The sequence below is a fragment of the Anser anser genome (assembly GCF_964211835.1).
Source record: "Anser anser genome assembly, chromosome: 12".
NCBI lineage: Eukaryota > Metazoa > Chordata > Aves > Anseriformes > Anatidae > Anser > Anser anser.
This window is the reverse complement of record NC_139733.1, coordinates 17,796,798-17,812,613: the sequence shown is the minus strand read 5'-3', so window position 1 is coordinate 17,812,613 and position 15,816 is coordinate 17,796,798. Positions and strand designations below refer to the sequence as shown.

The window sequence follows — 15,816 nt, the reverse complement described above, 5'->3', positions numbered from 1 at the left end:
TGCTCACATCTTGTGGGAGACGAAGGCATGTGAGAAGCGGGTGTCACCGAGACACAATGTGCTTACACCAGTCCCAAACACCCACCCCTGCGTCCAAGGACAAAGCTGTCCCACTACAGCAGTGCTGGCACGAGGGTGCTAAACTCACTCATGAGCCATGGCAAACTCTGAAAGAGGTTTGAGACAGTTCCCATCTACTTGTTCCCCCTGTTTCTAATTAGTTATGGCATTGGCATAAAACGGGATCTGTGTCTATTAAGTCTTCATCTGCTCCTCCTTATTCCCACATGAAGTCATAATCCTTCATGTCATCCCAACTGCGCACTATGGAAGTGATTTAGGATGTCTCCAAACAGAGGATAATGACCTCAGGTATTGAATAAATCGAAGGGCTGTGGAGGAAAACAGCCCTGGTGTCACACGCTGCTGGTAACAAGCACATGCGTTAGCAGAGGGAGAGACGGGGAGAGAAGCTGAGGCAAAGCTGATGTATCCATAGAGGAATCCGAAGAACAATCATGAGATTTTACACATGGCAGATGTCTAAGATATTTTGAGAGATTCTTCTTGGAGGCTCTAAGCCACAGCAGGGCCCTGCCACATTTTGTTCTTCATATAATGATGCTGTGCCGTTGGTATTGCAGTATTGATGCGCTCCTGGGTGGTACCAGCAGGACAAGAAGTGTGGTTAGTAGTTGGCTTCAAGGGCCAAGCAGAAATATCAGCCTGCAGTTCAGTGCCTAGCCAAGAATGAGGCACTCAAGAGCAAGGAAACAGACTTCTTTTCTAAACAAGGGATCAAAGTGTGATGAAGCAGCAGACAAATACTAATGTCTTCCAGCCAGATGAAGCAACAAGAGGCCGTTTGGTAGCAATATCCCATGGTAATCACAGAGGCAGTAACTGAGTACCAATAAAAGTTGTCACAAGGTATCTTGCCACATTTCCAGTATGGATAAAGATCAAGTACAACAGTCGTGGGGAAAAAAAAATAAAAAATCTAGCTCTGACCTGCAAGACAGCGTTCATCTGCCAGATCCTTCCAAAGCCTGGCTGCTGTGGTCATTCTGCAATCATCTTCCTCTAATTGTTGTATGGGAGCTGGACCTTCGAGACCAGGCGTAACTTGTGCAACTTCCAGCTAAACTTGCCTTGAAAATACTGCCAGGCATGGACCACCCTTGCTGATGGTGCCCTTCATCTGGAGCATTCAGTTTTGACAGTGAGCTACTAAATAAATGCTCAGCTTGACAGCTTCTGAGGGGGCAGCCTGCACTTATTCTACCTGCCTTTTTTTCCTCAATAAACATCAATCTTCTGAGCCTACAGAGATGTGTCAGTGTTGTTGTTTTTTGTTTGTTTGTTTTGGTTTGGGTTTTTTTTGGAGTGGGGGGAAGTGTTGAGGTAGCTTTGTTTCCTGTGAAAGTCACTGGAAGTTGCTGGCCATCAGTAAGGAAATACAAGCTTGCTCTGGAAGTGCTTAGGAGACTATTACTTTTATTAAGCAAGCGTGTGGCTAATTTTCCCACTTATGTTGAGGCAAGAGTTTGCAGTAAAAGGAAGCTATTTATTATTTTTCAGATGTACCTGGATTCTCTTGCAATTTTCTAGGGGAGGCTTGTCCAGAGTGAAAAAATAGTCTTGATTTAAAGCATCCCTTTCTGAAAGAGAAATTAAACTCATCCCCTCTGATACTCCTCAATCTTTTTCTGTTATTCTCTGAGCGGGGGCAGGTGCCTCCTGCTGTAGCTGGATCCCGTCTTCTTTGCTCCACTTTGATGATTTCATCTAACACATTCCTCTGGGGCTGCAAGAACTTCACACTTCAATCTCAGCCTAGAGGTGAAAGCAATGAGAAGTTACACCATATAATTATAGTTATTATGCCAGTTAATAGAGCTCTTCATAGCACAAACACTATTAGCACTAGTCACTGTCGGGAATAGCTGCGTCTCCAGCCCTGCTCTTGCCGTCAGAGGCTCGGCACGGATCTGAGTCCAAGCCCAGATTTGAAGAGCAAGCCCTGATACCTCGTGCACAGGGCCAGATCTTTCTGGGCTTGGGGAAACTTCTGGATGTGGATCCTGAGCATGATTTGGGGATAGTAATGTCGTGCTGAAACGTGAGATCCACGCAACCAGCCAGCATTCAGGTCCTACCAGCTTTCTTCCTGCTCTTGGCATTGGTCCATGGCCTCATCTACAAAAACATGCTTTTAACTAGTCAAGTGTAAGCTCCAGCTTTGAGTACCATGGATCCAAAGACTCCAAAGTCTCTGCCTCGTGCAATTTGCCCATCCAAACGGCAGGCACTATTCTAGAGCTAACAGTCTGCTTTCCCTCTCCTCCTGTCTCAGCAGTAGATTGCTGCTGTGGTTTTTGAGTCTATAATTAAACAGATGAGGCACTTACATTTATGCAAAAGTTTTAAAACAATACCTTCAGGAGAGGGAAAAAAGGATCAGAGGTGGCAATGTTGTGACAGAACATGGATTCAGTTAATTGGATCTAGCTATTTGCACCATCTTTCGCTAACTGCCCCTGCCAGTCCCAGGCTGGGAAAGCAATTTAACTCATTGCCTGTGAAAAATGAAATGACAGCAGCTACTTGACTGAACTTTCACATTAACGAAGAGTGATCTGGTCTTGATCAAAGACTTCATGTTCCTGGAGGACCAGAGTTCAAGCCCAAGTCTCCACTTTTAAGGGAAGAAAAGGTTTACGTGTCACCGCAAGGCAAGCTCTTAGGAGATTGAGCCCAAGGTAAACTTTTGTGTCAGCATTGCCACTGCCCCATACTGAAGCTTGACTTGATCATCTCGTCCTTTAATTCTCGCTGTCGTATACTGCCTCCTCCTGCTAAGCCGAGCTGGCTTCGCCCATTACAGCAGTGAGAAGTGATGTTATCGTCAGTCCTTGCTGGTAGGCACTCCTGGATCACGTCATGCACCTCGCACGTTGCTCCGACCGAACAAGCTCTGAGGAGCAGGGTTGGGATCCAAGGCAGACAGAGACCAGCTCTGGGTGGCAAGCAGCCATAACGTTGTCCTCGCAGATCTGGTGTAACCAGACCAGCTAACACACCTCTGGAATGCTGCTGCCTCGGCTGAGCTGGTCATACCAGGGAAGGCATCTCTCACAGCCTGGCTGCCAGCAGTCAAACCGAGCAGCTTGCCATGAGCAGCTGATAGCGAAGACCACTGTCAGCTGTGTATAAATGGCATTGTTGAATGATCGCTGTGATCCTGTATGCTCTCCCCACAACACACCTCCTGCGACCTTTTCAAGCACTTGTCACCATGATAACATTGATGGACATATCAACGTACTGCGGGAACAATACAAGGGATTGCAGCCAGGGTGCTCAGATACTTTACAAATCTCAGCACCATCGGTGTTGGGTAGAGAGCTGTCACAAACATTGGTAGAAGATTCACACTGTTGCAGAGAGATTTGAGGCCATGCAGGTAAAAGCACTAAGCAAGAGCTAGGGAAAACTGCCAAATGCAAGGATGGTCAACATGAGCTAAGGTTTGCTCTTTGCTGTTTTCACTGCCTCTGAACTTCAGTCTGGCTCCAGGAGAAGCCAATCTCGTCACTCAGGAAGCCTGACACCAGTGTGACAGTTGTCCCTCCACAGTGCCACATCCACGGGGATGCTCTGCAGAGACCCTGGGCAGGGAGCTCCTGCTCAGCGCTTGCTCTGAAAGCCAAGACATTCATAAAACGCGACTGCAGGGACTAGACTGTTAGAAATTATTTAGGAGGTATGGTTTTCAAATCCACCTAGACAGATGCACGTTTGCCAGGAAGCAGGAGAGAGAAAATAAGTTCACAATGAAGACGCAGGGTGCCCTGTGCAGGGCTTGCGTGAGCTCCTGGCTGCACCCCAGCAGCACAGGGTCGCCCGAGGTGAGTCCTCCGCGGCTCCGTTCCCCCATCTGTAGAGCAGGGATGATGCTTCTGTTCTCACCTCAGTTTGTCTTCTCTGTTTAGATTTCAAGCTCCTCAGGGCTGTGTCTTGCTACGTGTATGTACAGTTCCTAGCTTAATAGAGTCATGATCCAAACTGAAGCCTCCAGGCACTCCTGTATATTATATCATTACTAATTTCATAAGAGGTTGCAATCATATTCCTTTATCGGGCAAAAAATATCCTAGAAAAGAATAAAGAAAGCTATTAAAAACTGAGGAACATTTTTGCTGAAGTGGAAATAATGGTACTTTGTCCCAAAATGTATAAAATATGTATTGCAATTAAATTCTCTATTGGCAAATTGCTCTACAATTAAAAAACACAGCAGCTTGAGTGAGGCAATTAGAATAATAGTAGAGTGTTAATTATAGCTTGATGGATTCTGCATGCTGTCAGCAATTACCTTCCAAGTGTGCACTTTCTGAACCGAGTCCAAATCCGCAAAAAGACACCGACAGAATTAGAAATATCTTCCTTGTTGGCATGCCTTTGCCATTTTAAAATTTGTTTTCATAAATACTTTTGTAAGCTATTTAATTAGATTTAATGAGGCTCGAGGAAGAAGCATCCTCCATGCTGTACACAACTCCTCTCTAGCACAGGCAGCGATGGAGAGGCGAGGGAGCTGGTGCTGGGGACTGTTTTCCAGTGCACGGCGATGCTGTGCGAAGGTGAGGGGATGCGGCACGGGTTTGGGGAGAGCTGCGGTGGCACAGTGTGATGCCAGAGCTCTGGATTGAGCACGTGAGATGAAATCAGTGGGGGCTCTGCTCAGGGTTGCAAGAATAATTAAAAATCCCGGGTGTCAGGTTCGAAACCACTGTGAAAGACAGAAGCGTTTCTCATTTTCATGAGGCCTTCCCCACTGGGCAAGAGAAAGCCGCTCCATAAAAGTGCCTTAAACCTCGGGTTCCCACACGGAAGAGCTAAAGGTTTATTTTCTAATTGCATGTATATTTTTATAAGACTGCACTACTTTCTGTGATACATCTACCCTTCCTGCTCCAGGTTCCCTCCCCTGGGACAGGAGCTGCTTGCTCGTAGTTTGCAAACAGCTTTCAAATAAATTAAAGGACTAAACCTAAGCCATTCTCCTATTTTCTCTAGTTCTCGAAGGCTGAAATAAGACTCCGAGTCACTGTGAATCTTTTCTCTCTCTTTTTTTTTTCCTCGCTCAGCATAACAAAAGCCTAACCCCCAGGTTCTACCTAGTGAAAGCCTCCGTCTATAAATAATGCCTACTGATTCTGCCCGGGGAGATTTAGGGCTGGCCCACACAATACACGCAGTGCCTGCTGAAAGGTGAGCTTGCCACAGGGGCCCTCCTGGCCCTGCTGTCAGCTGTGAGGGCACCGACACCGCTGAGCATCCCCTTGGGAAGGTGAGGCTCTGTGGGACGGGACGCCTGAAGGTCCTGGTCACCCCAGCGCTGGGTGGGGTGAAGCCTTTGCAGAAGTTCAGCGTTCGGTTTGTTGGTGATCTTTGCCATCTGACAGGCTCAACGCTGTCCCAAAGGTCAAACGGTTGTTGTGCAAGCAGACTGTTAAGAGTAAAAAGGAAAGAAAAGGGAAATGTTAGGCCGTAATAGCTAATGTTTCTTCTTGTTGTTTATGGTCGAGGTGGGGACCGGCTGCCTGACCTGGCTGTGCGCCGTGCCAGCATGCACGTGTTCCTTAGCTAACGACAATGAACCAAACCAACCGAATGTAACACCTGATGATGGTAAACTTGCTGTTTGTGTGAATTTGATATGTGTCAGTGTATCAAGGTTTTCCCATCAGGGATGTCTCTGACATGAGTTAGAAAGAAGAGCATCACTTTTAGTGCAGTAAAGACTTCGTGTGATGCCTGACTGCACGCTCACACCCATCATTGCTGTAACTACCAACGTGTCCCCAGCAAGCAAGAAGATCCCTGGTGCATTGTGTCTGATGAAATTAATTACTGCATTGATGAATCTGTAAGAAATCCAGGAGAAGAGAATAGGCAGGAGATGAGAAGGTCCTCCATCAGGGCCACAGCTTCCAGAAACAAGCTGAGCTCCTCTCACACTTTCCCTCCCATCATCAAAGCAGGATTTGATCGCTGTGATCACTGACTCGCAAGGTCCTTGCCAAGTTTTGGGACTACAGGCAGGAATATTGAAGTCCAGCCTTGGGAAGTCCCAACTCTTCACTGCTCTGAACAGCTGCCCTGTGATCCCCACCCCTCTTCGGTCAGTAGATGACAATGTTTCCCATCTTGCATTCCTTGCCTGCAAGTCATTTGCAGAATTAATTAAGCAGGAATTCCAAAAAAAAAAAAAAAAAGGGAATTAAGTAGGAACCAAGCTATTTTAGGGGCAAAGATAACAAAAACTTGCAGGAAAGGGCCGAGACGTTCAACCCAGTGGGGTCACACACGACCGGGAGCTTTGTGAGGTGCTGGCAGTGTGGGCTGCAGTGTGTGGGGCAGCCCCGAGCACCTCTGCGAGGCCTGGAGCATGGAGCTGGGTCGGGGTGAAGTGCAGGATGGCACGACATGGCATGGCACACACGACACGGCATGGCACGGCACAGCATGGCACGGTGGGAGCCGCGGGGGGGGTTTCCTCTCGAGCCCCCGCGCTCGGCTCCCTTCGGGCACGTCTCTTCCCCACGCGCTGGGCTCGGGCAGGCTTCCAGGCACGGGTACGGAGCAGACATGACTTCATGCTCCACGCTAGGCTCGGGGTGCTGCCAAAACCCCGTCCCGCGCCGAGCACAGCCGCTTCCAGGCCTCGGCGCGGGGGCTCCGCGCTGTGAGCGGCAGCGGCTGGTGGGGAGCTCGCCAGCCAAACCCCCTCGGCTCTGAAGCCTTTGGCTGGGCTCACTGGCAAATTCAGCATCGTGCCTCTGTCCTGGTGTAGCTGTTCCATTTCTTCGGCCTTGAAGCCTTTGGCCTGCTGCCTCCCATGGGGCACAGCCCGGCGACCGCAGGCACACATGTGTGAAGGCGCTGTGGGGCATGGGGCACGCCGGGGGCTTCCTCCCCTAAATGCTGCATGGGCCGCATCCACGCTTGGCCAAGGGCACTTGGGTGCTCTCTGCTAGGCCTGGGAGCAGCCTCTACGTGTGTGTTGATGCCTTAGTGTGGGTTTTGCCCAACGTGATCTTGCTGTGGCTACCTAACGAGCCATAATGTGGCTGGTTCGGGGCTGGGTGCTCTCACGGGAACCCACAGCCCCCTTGCACCCCTCTGTGCCCCCTCCCCACCCCGGGCATTGCCTGCCCACGGGGCCAGGGTGGCTTCACGGATGTGGGCAGCACCATAGGATGGCAAAACATGGGGTCTTTCCAAAATAGAGGGGAATTTGGGAAGCTGCTTAGGTTTGGGGTGAAACATTAGCAAATAGGACAACTGGTGCAGGACACGCGTGTATGGTGAGCGCAGCCGTGCCACGCACGTTCGAGTAACTCGGGGAAAGTGATAGGAGGGCCGGGGAGAGCCTTCGAGTGAGGCAGCCCACGGAGGGACACCCAAAATCGCTGTTTTTCTGGGGGGGCGTGCAGCGGGCGCGGCCCCTTTAAGAGCGGCACGGCGGGGAGGGGGGCTCACACCTGGAGTGGCAAAGGGGGGCGGGCCTTAGCGGCTTTGATTGACAGAGACGGACCGGCGCGGGGGGGCGACCCGGCACCAATGGCGGAGCGCGCGGGCCCGGGCGGCATCCAATGGGCGGGCAGGCGGGGGGCGGCGCGGCTACATGTTGCGGTGCGGCCAACGTGGGGCCGCGGCGAGCGCAGGAGGGAGCGGCGGGGCCGGGAGGGCGCGGGTTCGAGTCCCGGCGGCGGCGCTGCTTCGGAGTCCCGGCGGAATCCCACCGGCCGCGGGGGGAGCTCCAGCGGCGGCGCGGCGCGGAGCGGGCGGCAGCGGGCCGAGGAAGCGTTTGCGGCGGGGCCGCGGATGCCGGTGCCGTGAGACTTTGGCGATGCTGCAGGCGGCGAGGCGGCGCTGAGCAGCTCCGCTCGCTCCGCTCCCGGGCTGCCCCCGCTCCGCTGCCGCTCCGGACGCTCGGCGGTGCCGGATACAAAATGGCGGGGCCGTTACCGGGCGGCGGAGGGTCGGCGGCGCTGCTGCCGGTGCTGCTGGTGGCGGTGCTGGGCTCGGCCGAGCCCGCCGCCGAGTGCCCCGGGGGCTGCTCCTGCGGCGCGGAGCTGCTGGGCTGCGGCGGGCTGGCGCTGCCCGAGGTGCCCCGGGACCTGCCCCGCTGGCCGCGGCACGTGTGAGTACCGGGGGGGGAGGTGGGGAGGGGGTGTCTGTGGTTGGGGGGTTAAAAAAAAAACAAAAAAACTAAGAACTTGGGTTTTAGAAGCCGAGCCCTTTCTGCGTGCTGCGGCTGGGGCCGCTCCGCTGCCGCCCCCCGGTGGGTCCCGGGCCGGGTCCGGGCCGAGCGGCGGCTCCGAGGCCTTATTTGGGCATCGCCGCCCGGCCCCGCCGCCGCTTTCGGCCTTTTCTGCCCCAAAACCGGCCCCCGCGGGGCGCACGGTGCTGGGCCGGGGGCACGCGGGGGGCCCCGAGCTGCGGGGGGCCGGCTGCCGTCCTGCCCGCCGCCCCTCGCTTCCCCTTCGTTTATCGGAGTCCTGGGGGGGCCGCTCAGCGTGTAGTTAGGTTTCTGGTGGTTGGGCGTGTGCCACGGCTCCTTTTTCCCCCCTAAAGCGGTGATTTGGAGAGTGTAGCCCCGAGCACAGGACAGCAGGACTCCTGTCCCTAAAAGCCATGGCTGTGCCGCCGCACCATCCTGCGGGCAGCCGAGGTGCCGAGGGTGACAAATTGGGCTCGGATAGCTCAGTCCGGCTGACAGCTGCCGTGTATCTGAGCAGAGAGCCCGTGTGCGCTCCTAGGTTTAGAAAAATAAGTGCCCCCGACCATTAGCCTAGCCTCTGGAAACCAGGATCCAAAAAGGAGGAGGAACGAGCGCCTCGGCTCTTGGGCTTGCTGCGCCTTTCGGCCGTTTGAGCAGATTTATAGATTATTGAATCTATAAAGCTCGCAGCTGTAATAGATACCCCGTAACTCTGCCAGGAGAAGGCGGTCACCGAAGTCTTGCTGGAGATCATCCAACTTCTTATTAAGAAGAGTTATTAGGGAGCTGTCAGGTTCTCCTGGCGTTACTCGCTGCTGGCCGCAGAAATGCCTTGTTTTACATGAAATTACCCGCTGTCGCACCGAGAGGAGCCTGTGGCCCGTCCTATTAAAAGCCTGCCTCGCCACGTTCACCTGTTGCTGCGTGCTCCTGCACAGTACGGCTCCTTCGCTCAGCCTTCCTGCGAAGTCTTAATCTTTTCAGCATAATTCCAGAATCCCCCTGTTCCTTTTAAAATAGGACAGTCCGTCTTTGTTCCTGCGGAGCAACGCATTAATAGCCCAGTTTGAACAAATTTATTGTTGTGTTTTTCAGGAGTGCTAATGCCCAGGAGTGTCTTATTCATGTGGAACGGGTTTTTGGATGTTCAGAGTTCAGTTTAAATTTTATTGGTGAAATAATTGCACAAATAAATCCACAGCCTGTGGGCTGTTGGTCTTTTAGCCACTTAGACAAAATACAGTTTGTCATTTCGTAAATTCTAAACTAACCAAAGAATTAGCTAAAGAGGAAGCTTGTGATGGCTTTCGTATCTGACAATTCAGAACTTGGAGCATTTTTCCGTTTCCCAAGCCGATATAAAAAGCAGCCATTTAAGCTGTTATACATACTTCTGGTTTTTAGAGTAATATTGTTTCTATTGCTTTTTGTGATTGCTAGGCTCATAACTGCTAACTTCTAATGCAGGGGGTCACTGATGCGTTTAGCAGAGCAGTGGCAGGGGCTGATTATTGGGGTCTGGGGTCCCCCAGCCCAGGCACCCGTTCCCCAGATGGGATCGCTCGTAGGAGGACGAGAAATCCCGTGTGCAGTGGCTTGTGCTGGCTGTGCTTTGGCTTCATTAGAGTGCTTTTGAAAATCCCTCCTTAGTAGTTATTTTTTTCCTAATTGGTGCCGCAGTGCTCGGGTCGGATCTCAGTGTGTTTGAGGTAAAGCTTTTGTTTGGGCTGCTGGAAATGTGGCTCTGCGCGCTGGGGAGCGTTCTGAACCGACTTAATCGCTGTGTATTTTGTCAACAGGACTATCAGCGCTGAAGAAAAGCAGTGGGATCTTTTGAAACTATTGTTATTTCTTTGTTGGCAGCAGGGCTGGGAGTTGTAATTTTTCTCTCCGGCTTTCAGAGGGCATAAGTGATGTGCAGCAAGGGTAGCGTGCTGCACTCGCTCACGGTTAGCGCAGCGTGGCACAGATGGGGGTTCTTAAAAGAAAAAGAAGCAGGCGGTGGGTGACATGCCGTGCGCTTCTGAGCACAGCCAGCTCTAGCAGTGCGCAGGACGTGTCACTATGCAGGACCCGCGCAGCCCTCCTAAGAGCCGCAGCACAGAGCAAAAAGCCCCTGGCTGCGGAGGAAGCTGCCTGACGGACTGTACCCGGCAGCTGCTGCGTTTTCCTCCCGGAGCCTCTCTCTGGAGGTGCTTTGTGTCAAACTCGGCCTGAAGGCTTGATTTACAGTAGAGCGTTATCTGCGGTGCAAGTTTTAGGGCCAAGCTTAAGTACAAAACGCTTCATGCTCTGAAAAGCCTGGTGCAGGGCTCCAGCGCTGTTGGTGCCGTGGCACATCATCAGCATCCGCTGTTCCTGTCTTCCTGTGCTATCTTAATTTTTCAGGAGTGGTGAGAGGATGGACTTTTCTACTTCTTAGTGATAAAGCACTTGCTTTTTGGGTATAGCTTCTTATGGTGAGAAAGCTTGTGGCTGTGGAAGTGCAGCATGATATGATAGCTCACTTGGTGCTGGTGTGGTCTGAAGGAATGAAAGCTTGTTTATCTTCTAAGCAAGTTTGTGGTGGTGTGACCCAGACAACTGGATGAAGTGCTCGGGATACTGGGCGCATGTGTCCGGAGGATGTATGGGTTTCCCCTGTTGTGCTAGATGCTGTGCCAGAGCTGGTGTTTCTCAGACACCTCCAGTTCTGCTCTTGGCCCCCTCTAGAGCAGCTCTCATGCATGTGAGTGCAGCTACTCTTGATTTAAAGTTACACAAGGGAAGAATTTATCCATGCTTAGAGGTAGAGCACAGCAGCCCAGAAGGACTATGAATGTTATGTTTGCAAAACAATAGAAAGGATCAAGTCCTCTAGCATCTCCCAGTTGGTGGTGGAGATGAGGGGGAAGCTCTGCATGGAGCTTCCTGCCCTTGGGTGGGCGCAGGTGCGGGGCATTGAGCACAGCAGGGTCTCTGCAGGTTCCCTGGGGGATTTGGGTGATGTGCTGCTCCATTTTCTCAGGGAGATAGGTTTGGATATATGGATACGTTGCCCTGAGGCACTTGCTGCAAGGGTGTTTTCTGTTTTGCCTGGTGCTGCTGCTCTCTGGAGAGCTGGGTGCTCCTGGAAGTCCTGCGGGTGCCGGGCCGCAGGCCCTGAAAGTGCATTCGATCTGGGAGCCTGGGATGGAGCCCTGGTGTACTCGAGTACATGCATGGAGAGATTTTTACAGGCAATGAGACCAGGATGTTTGTGCTCAAAATCACCTATGAACTTACATTTCTTGCTGAGTGAGGGCTTTCGTGTGCCAGATGTTGTTGCTGCGCTCTCCTATGTTTTAGGTAGCTTCTTTGGATGTGGTGGCAATCTGTAGGAAACTCGCTCTGCTGCTGCCTGTGTGCATGGTGCTCTCTGGAGATTGCCACGGGTCACTTGTAGCCCCCTGAGTAACCCCTGCCCCTCTGCAGACGCAAGGAGAGCTAGCAGAGGAGGCTCTGGGGGGATAGATCCTGCGGGTGGCATGGTTCAGTCACTTCCCTGCATGTCCCGCTTCCAACCCTGCAGAAATAATGGAACAAAGATTACTTAATCTTCGTTAAGTAATCTTTCTCGCTGTGCCTGGCCATGCAGTTGGGGGCTGCTCCGGGGAGGTGGTTGAGGCTGAACCCCCGGGCTGGGGCGGCCGCTTGGCTGGGGTGATGGAGGAGCCTCTCCTCGCAGAGCGATGCCTCCGCAGGCACGAATAAATGCACACGCTTGCAAATAAATCCGCCCTGCCTGTGAACATGTGTCTGTGGATTCACTGACCACCCTCGGCATGCCGTGATATTTATTGGCTCTTGCTGGAGAACAGCAGTCAGCAGCAGGCCCTTCCCGACCGCTGTCTGATCTTCTCATCTTAATCCCTGACTGAGCCACGGCTAGGGCAGGAGTGATCCCGACCAGACTAGGATTAGATGCGCATGTGAGATTCATAAGATGCAAAATATCACCGCTGAGAAGCCTTTCTGGCTGTTAACGGGAGTCCCTGGCCTCACGTGAAGGGCTCTAGGACCCCTGCAGCCTCCCCTGCCTAGTCCTCGCTTCTTTTGAGAAACTTCATGGCATTTAATCACTTTGAGGCTTTTCCTCTCCACAGCGACTGCAATTTGAAACGCAGGGGTCCCATACAAAAGGAGCAAGCGCTCAATGGGCTGTGTTAATATTCAGTGCTATGTACAATGGGTGCAGCCTGAAAATGAGAATGGATGGTCTGGGAGCTGGGGGAGGAGGAGCCGCGGAGGGAGAATTCCCAGGGCAGGGAAAGGAGCATCTCAGTAGGCATCCAAAAAAACAAACACACCAGCAATTGTTCTTTAGGAAAAACAACCATCATAATGTTATAGTTGCAGCTCAATATTTTGTCTTCGCCTGTGCAAACTGCCCTGTAGATGAGGGGCTTGGGGGTGCCTGGGCCTTGGAGGAGATCCTGCCTGGAGGGTGAGGGATGCAGCAGGGAGCTGTGAGGCTGGCTGCTTCCCCCAGTGCTTTTTGGCTTTCCCTTTGTGTTTCGGGCCTGCTGGCATGGCCTTCCCGTGGGTGGCAGCCACTGCGGGTGCTCTGAGCCTCCTGTGGCAAAGTGCAGCTCCTGACAGTCCTGCAGTGCCACCAGGCCCAGGCCGTGCCCACGCTTGGCTTCTGGCTGCCCCCAACCCTTGAGGAGGGGTCGGGGTTTTGCCTTGAAGGCCGAGTGGTGGCAGAGCTGCCTGGTGGCTCTCGTTTCTGTCACCAGCCGTGTTAAAACCCGGTGTTCGTCCCTGACTCTGTGTGTCAACCGCACCCAGAAACTCGCAGTTAGGCCCGCGGGGCTTTGCATTGATCTTGCTGGCTGCCTTGTGAGACACCTTGGATTGAGTTAGCTCAGCTCATCAGCCTTTAACGCAATCACTTTGTGCTGCTAACCTAATCACCGCGGCTCCGTTCATCCTGCCGATGTCGGGGCAGAGATAACCTCGCCTGGCGCTGCCGGGAAGGCACAGCCCGCGTGAGATCCGGGCTGTGGGCCCAGCAGCCAGCGTGAACTTAGCACCTCGCTCAGAGCGTGGGTGACTTCGTATAAGGCTTCATATAAAGGTGGCTCAGAGCACACCGAGACCGGTGAGGAGCACCGGAGAGTGCTGCTGTGAGCTCAGCATGGCACGTGAGGGAAGCCGAGGGAAGATGGGAAGGGCTGAGAAGCCCTTTTTCGCACTTCCTGGTGTGTTCAGCTATTAAGTGATGTGCTACCAAGTGTTTTTTCTTCCTTACCGTGCACGGGGGCCCGAGGCAAGGGCCAGGGTGCTGTTGTGCTAGCGCAGAACGCGAAACGTGTTTTATTGTTGTAGCTGAGTCATCCATTAATGGTTAACCAAACGCTGCGCTGCAGTTCAAGTCCTTCAACCCCAGCCTCTTCCAGCTTCAGCACAGGACCACGACGTGTAACGTGTTGCACTCCCTCATTAGCTCTTCAGCACACTGTCTACCCAGATGCAGCTGTCTAATTTTGGGGGAGTCTAGAAGCAGGCCCCCCTTTTTTGGGGGGGCACCTCTCAAGAGCCGATACGGCGTCGTGTCAAAGTCCAGGAGTCTGCTCCGGTTCTGTTGGTTGCATTTTCAGTTTGAGTAGGACCTGGAGGACAGGAGGCCACCTGCCTGGTTTTTGTTCATGGCACCTGCCTTGGGCACGCAGGCAGCGTGCGTGTTGCTTGCACCGGTGCTGTGGCAGCTTTGTACCTTGTTGCAGTGCTGCGTGAACTTCAGCGGGAGAAGTATTTTGGAGGTCCTTTATGTATTGAACAGCTTTACACAGAGCTGTGGACTTAAAATACACATAGACACGTATTCCAGTGTCTTGCATAAGTTGCATTTAAAAATGCATTAGCTGGCTAAAGCTCAGTTCTGGAGCAAAAGTTTTGTGTGTGAGAGGAAGTGTCATGGTAGCTGCGATACTGATGTTTGTAATGAGATGATGGTTTGTTTGCAGAGTTCGTCATCGTCTTTTTTGGGGCCGTATTGGGCAATTGCATTAAAGTTGGAAATCTGCAGAGGTATGGTCTGAAATGCATTTTTCTTAAACCCTACCCCCTCGGGCAGGCAGCGCACAGAGTGCTTCACTTGGAGTGAAGGTGCCTATTTTTAGATGAATCCTTTCAGATTAGGGAACACATACCTTGAGTTCAGTGGAAATTTGGCCGTGAAACCTTGAAATATGACACGGCTCCCTAGACCACCACCTCCAGCTGGCAGCTCCTTGCTCACTGCAGAGAGGCAGAACAAGCCCTCAGGTGCACGAAGGAAATGAGACATAAAACATGAAGTTGGGGCTGCGTTGCTTCTCCTGGCATACGGATACGGATCCAGCCATGCTCGCTGCCCTGGAGCTGGCCATCAATGCCATCTGCTAACCAGCCTCTTGCAAAATGCCACCCTGCAAGCTGGGGACATGCTTTGTGCAGGCTGGGAGTTCTGTAACTGCGCTTGGTCTGTTTTAGCCTGCCATGTGCCAATGTAAACACAGGTTTTCCACATTATATCTAGTGTAGAATACAGTCCTAAAAAGTGATGGCTGGTCAGTGGGCTGGTACTTGGGCAGTGGGTGGGAACACTCAGCTAATGCTGCTTGCTCCCCAGCATGGGCAAGCATCTGCGGCAGCACAGGGCTGAAGGAGTGCTGGGTTGAATGGGATGTGCCCAGGGCTAGAGGAAGGTGTTCAGATGGAGATAGCATTTAAAGCTGCTTCCTGGAGGTGCTGTGGGTGCCCCCTCAGCAGAACTTGCTGCAGCAGTGATGGGCGATGTCCCCAGTGGTGTTGGGACAGCTGACCCTGTGGATATGAGAGCTGCTGGTCTGTGAAGTGTGTTGCGGGTAATAAAATGGCTATCAGAGGAAACTGCCTGGCTGGAGGCCCTGTGAAAAATCACCCCTAAATATGTTCCAGTTGTCCAAACATTGCTGCCTCTCCTTCCTCCTCTTTGTGTGTGTGAGCTGGGGGAAGATGGGGAAAGCTGGCTGTGCCTCCGCCAGTGCCTCAAGCAGCCCTGAGCAGCTCTGCTTTGTTTTCAGCAACTTATTTTAAGTAATGCTTGGCCAGGCTGTGGGTTCAAGAGCTGTGAAAGAGCACCAGCTGCCTTCCTTTAGCACAGGTCTTAAAGAATTAAAATCCTCTGGAGCGGTGACCCTCATTTGCGCCTTACTCAGCACAAGGTGGCTGCTTTGGGCTTGGTCAGGAAGATGTGTGGGTGCTGGTGGGGACACACATGCCCACGGCAGCACCGAGCACCCCATTGCCTGCAGAGGGAGACTTGGCCTCTCCTGAGGGTCTGGGTGGCACCTGGTGGCTCCCTGCTTACCTCCAAGCTCCTGCTTGGTGATGGCGTGGGCAGGGGCAGCGTGGGGACACAGTGCTGCTGGCTCAGGGGAGCCGGCCTCCGCTTGCCTCCCTCTGGCCTTGCTGGAGAGCCAGGGCAGCATCGGCGTGCTCTGTTTATCTGTGCAACTCACAATAAACCTTTGTCT

General features: G+C 52.7%; 1 protein-coding gene across 1 annotated transcript in view; it reads left to right on the top strand.

Annotated features, from left to right (window-relative positions):
- The first annotated feature begins 7,742 nt into the window (after positions 1–7,742).
- The window catches only part of LRIG1 (leucine rich repeats and immunoglobulin like domains 1), an 87,402-nt gene continuing 79,328 nt past the window's right edge, over positions 7,743–15,816 (top strand). The window contains exon 1 of the mRNA XM_083795194.1: positions 7,743–8,215. Within this exon, the coding sequence (XP_083651320.1) occupies positions 8,025–8,215 (191 nt within the window). The 5' untranslated portion in view covers positions 7,743–8,024. The remainder of the gene's footprint in view (positions 8,216–15,816) is intronic.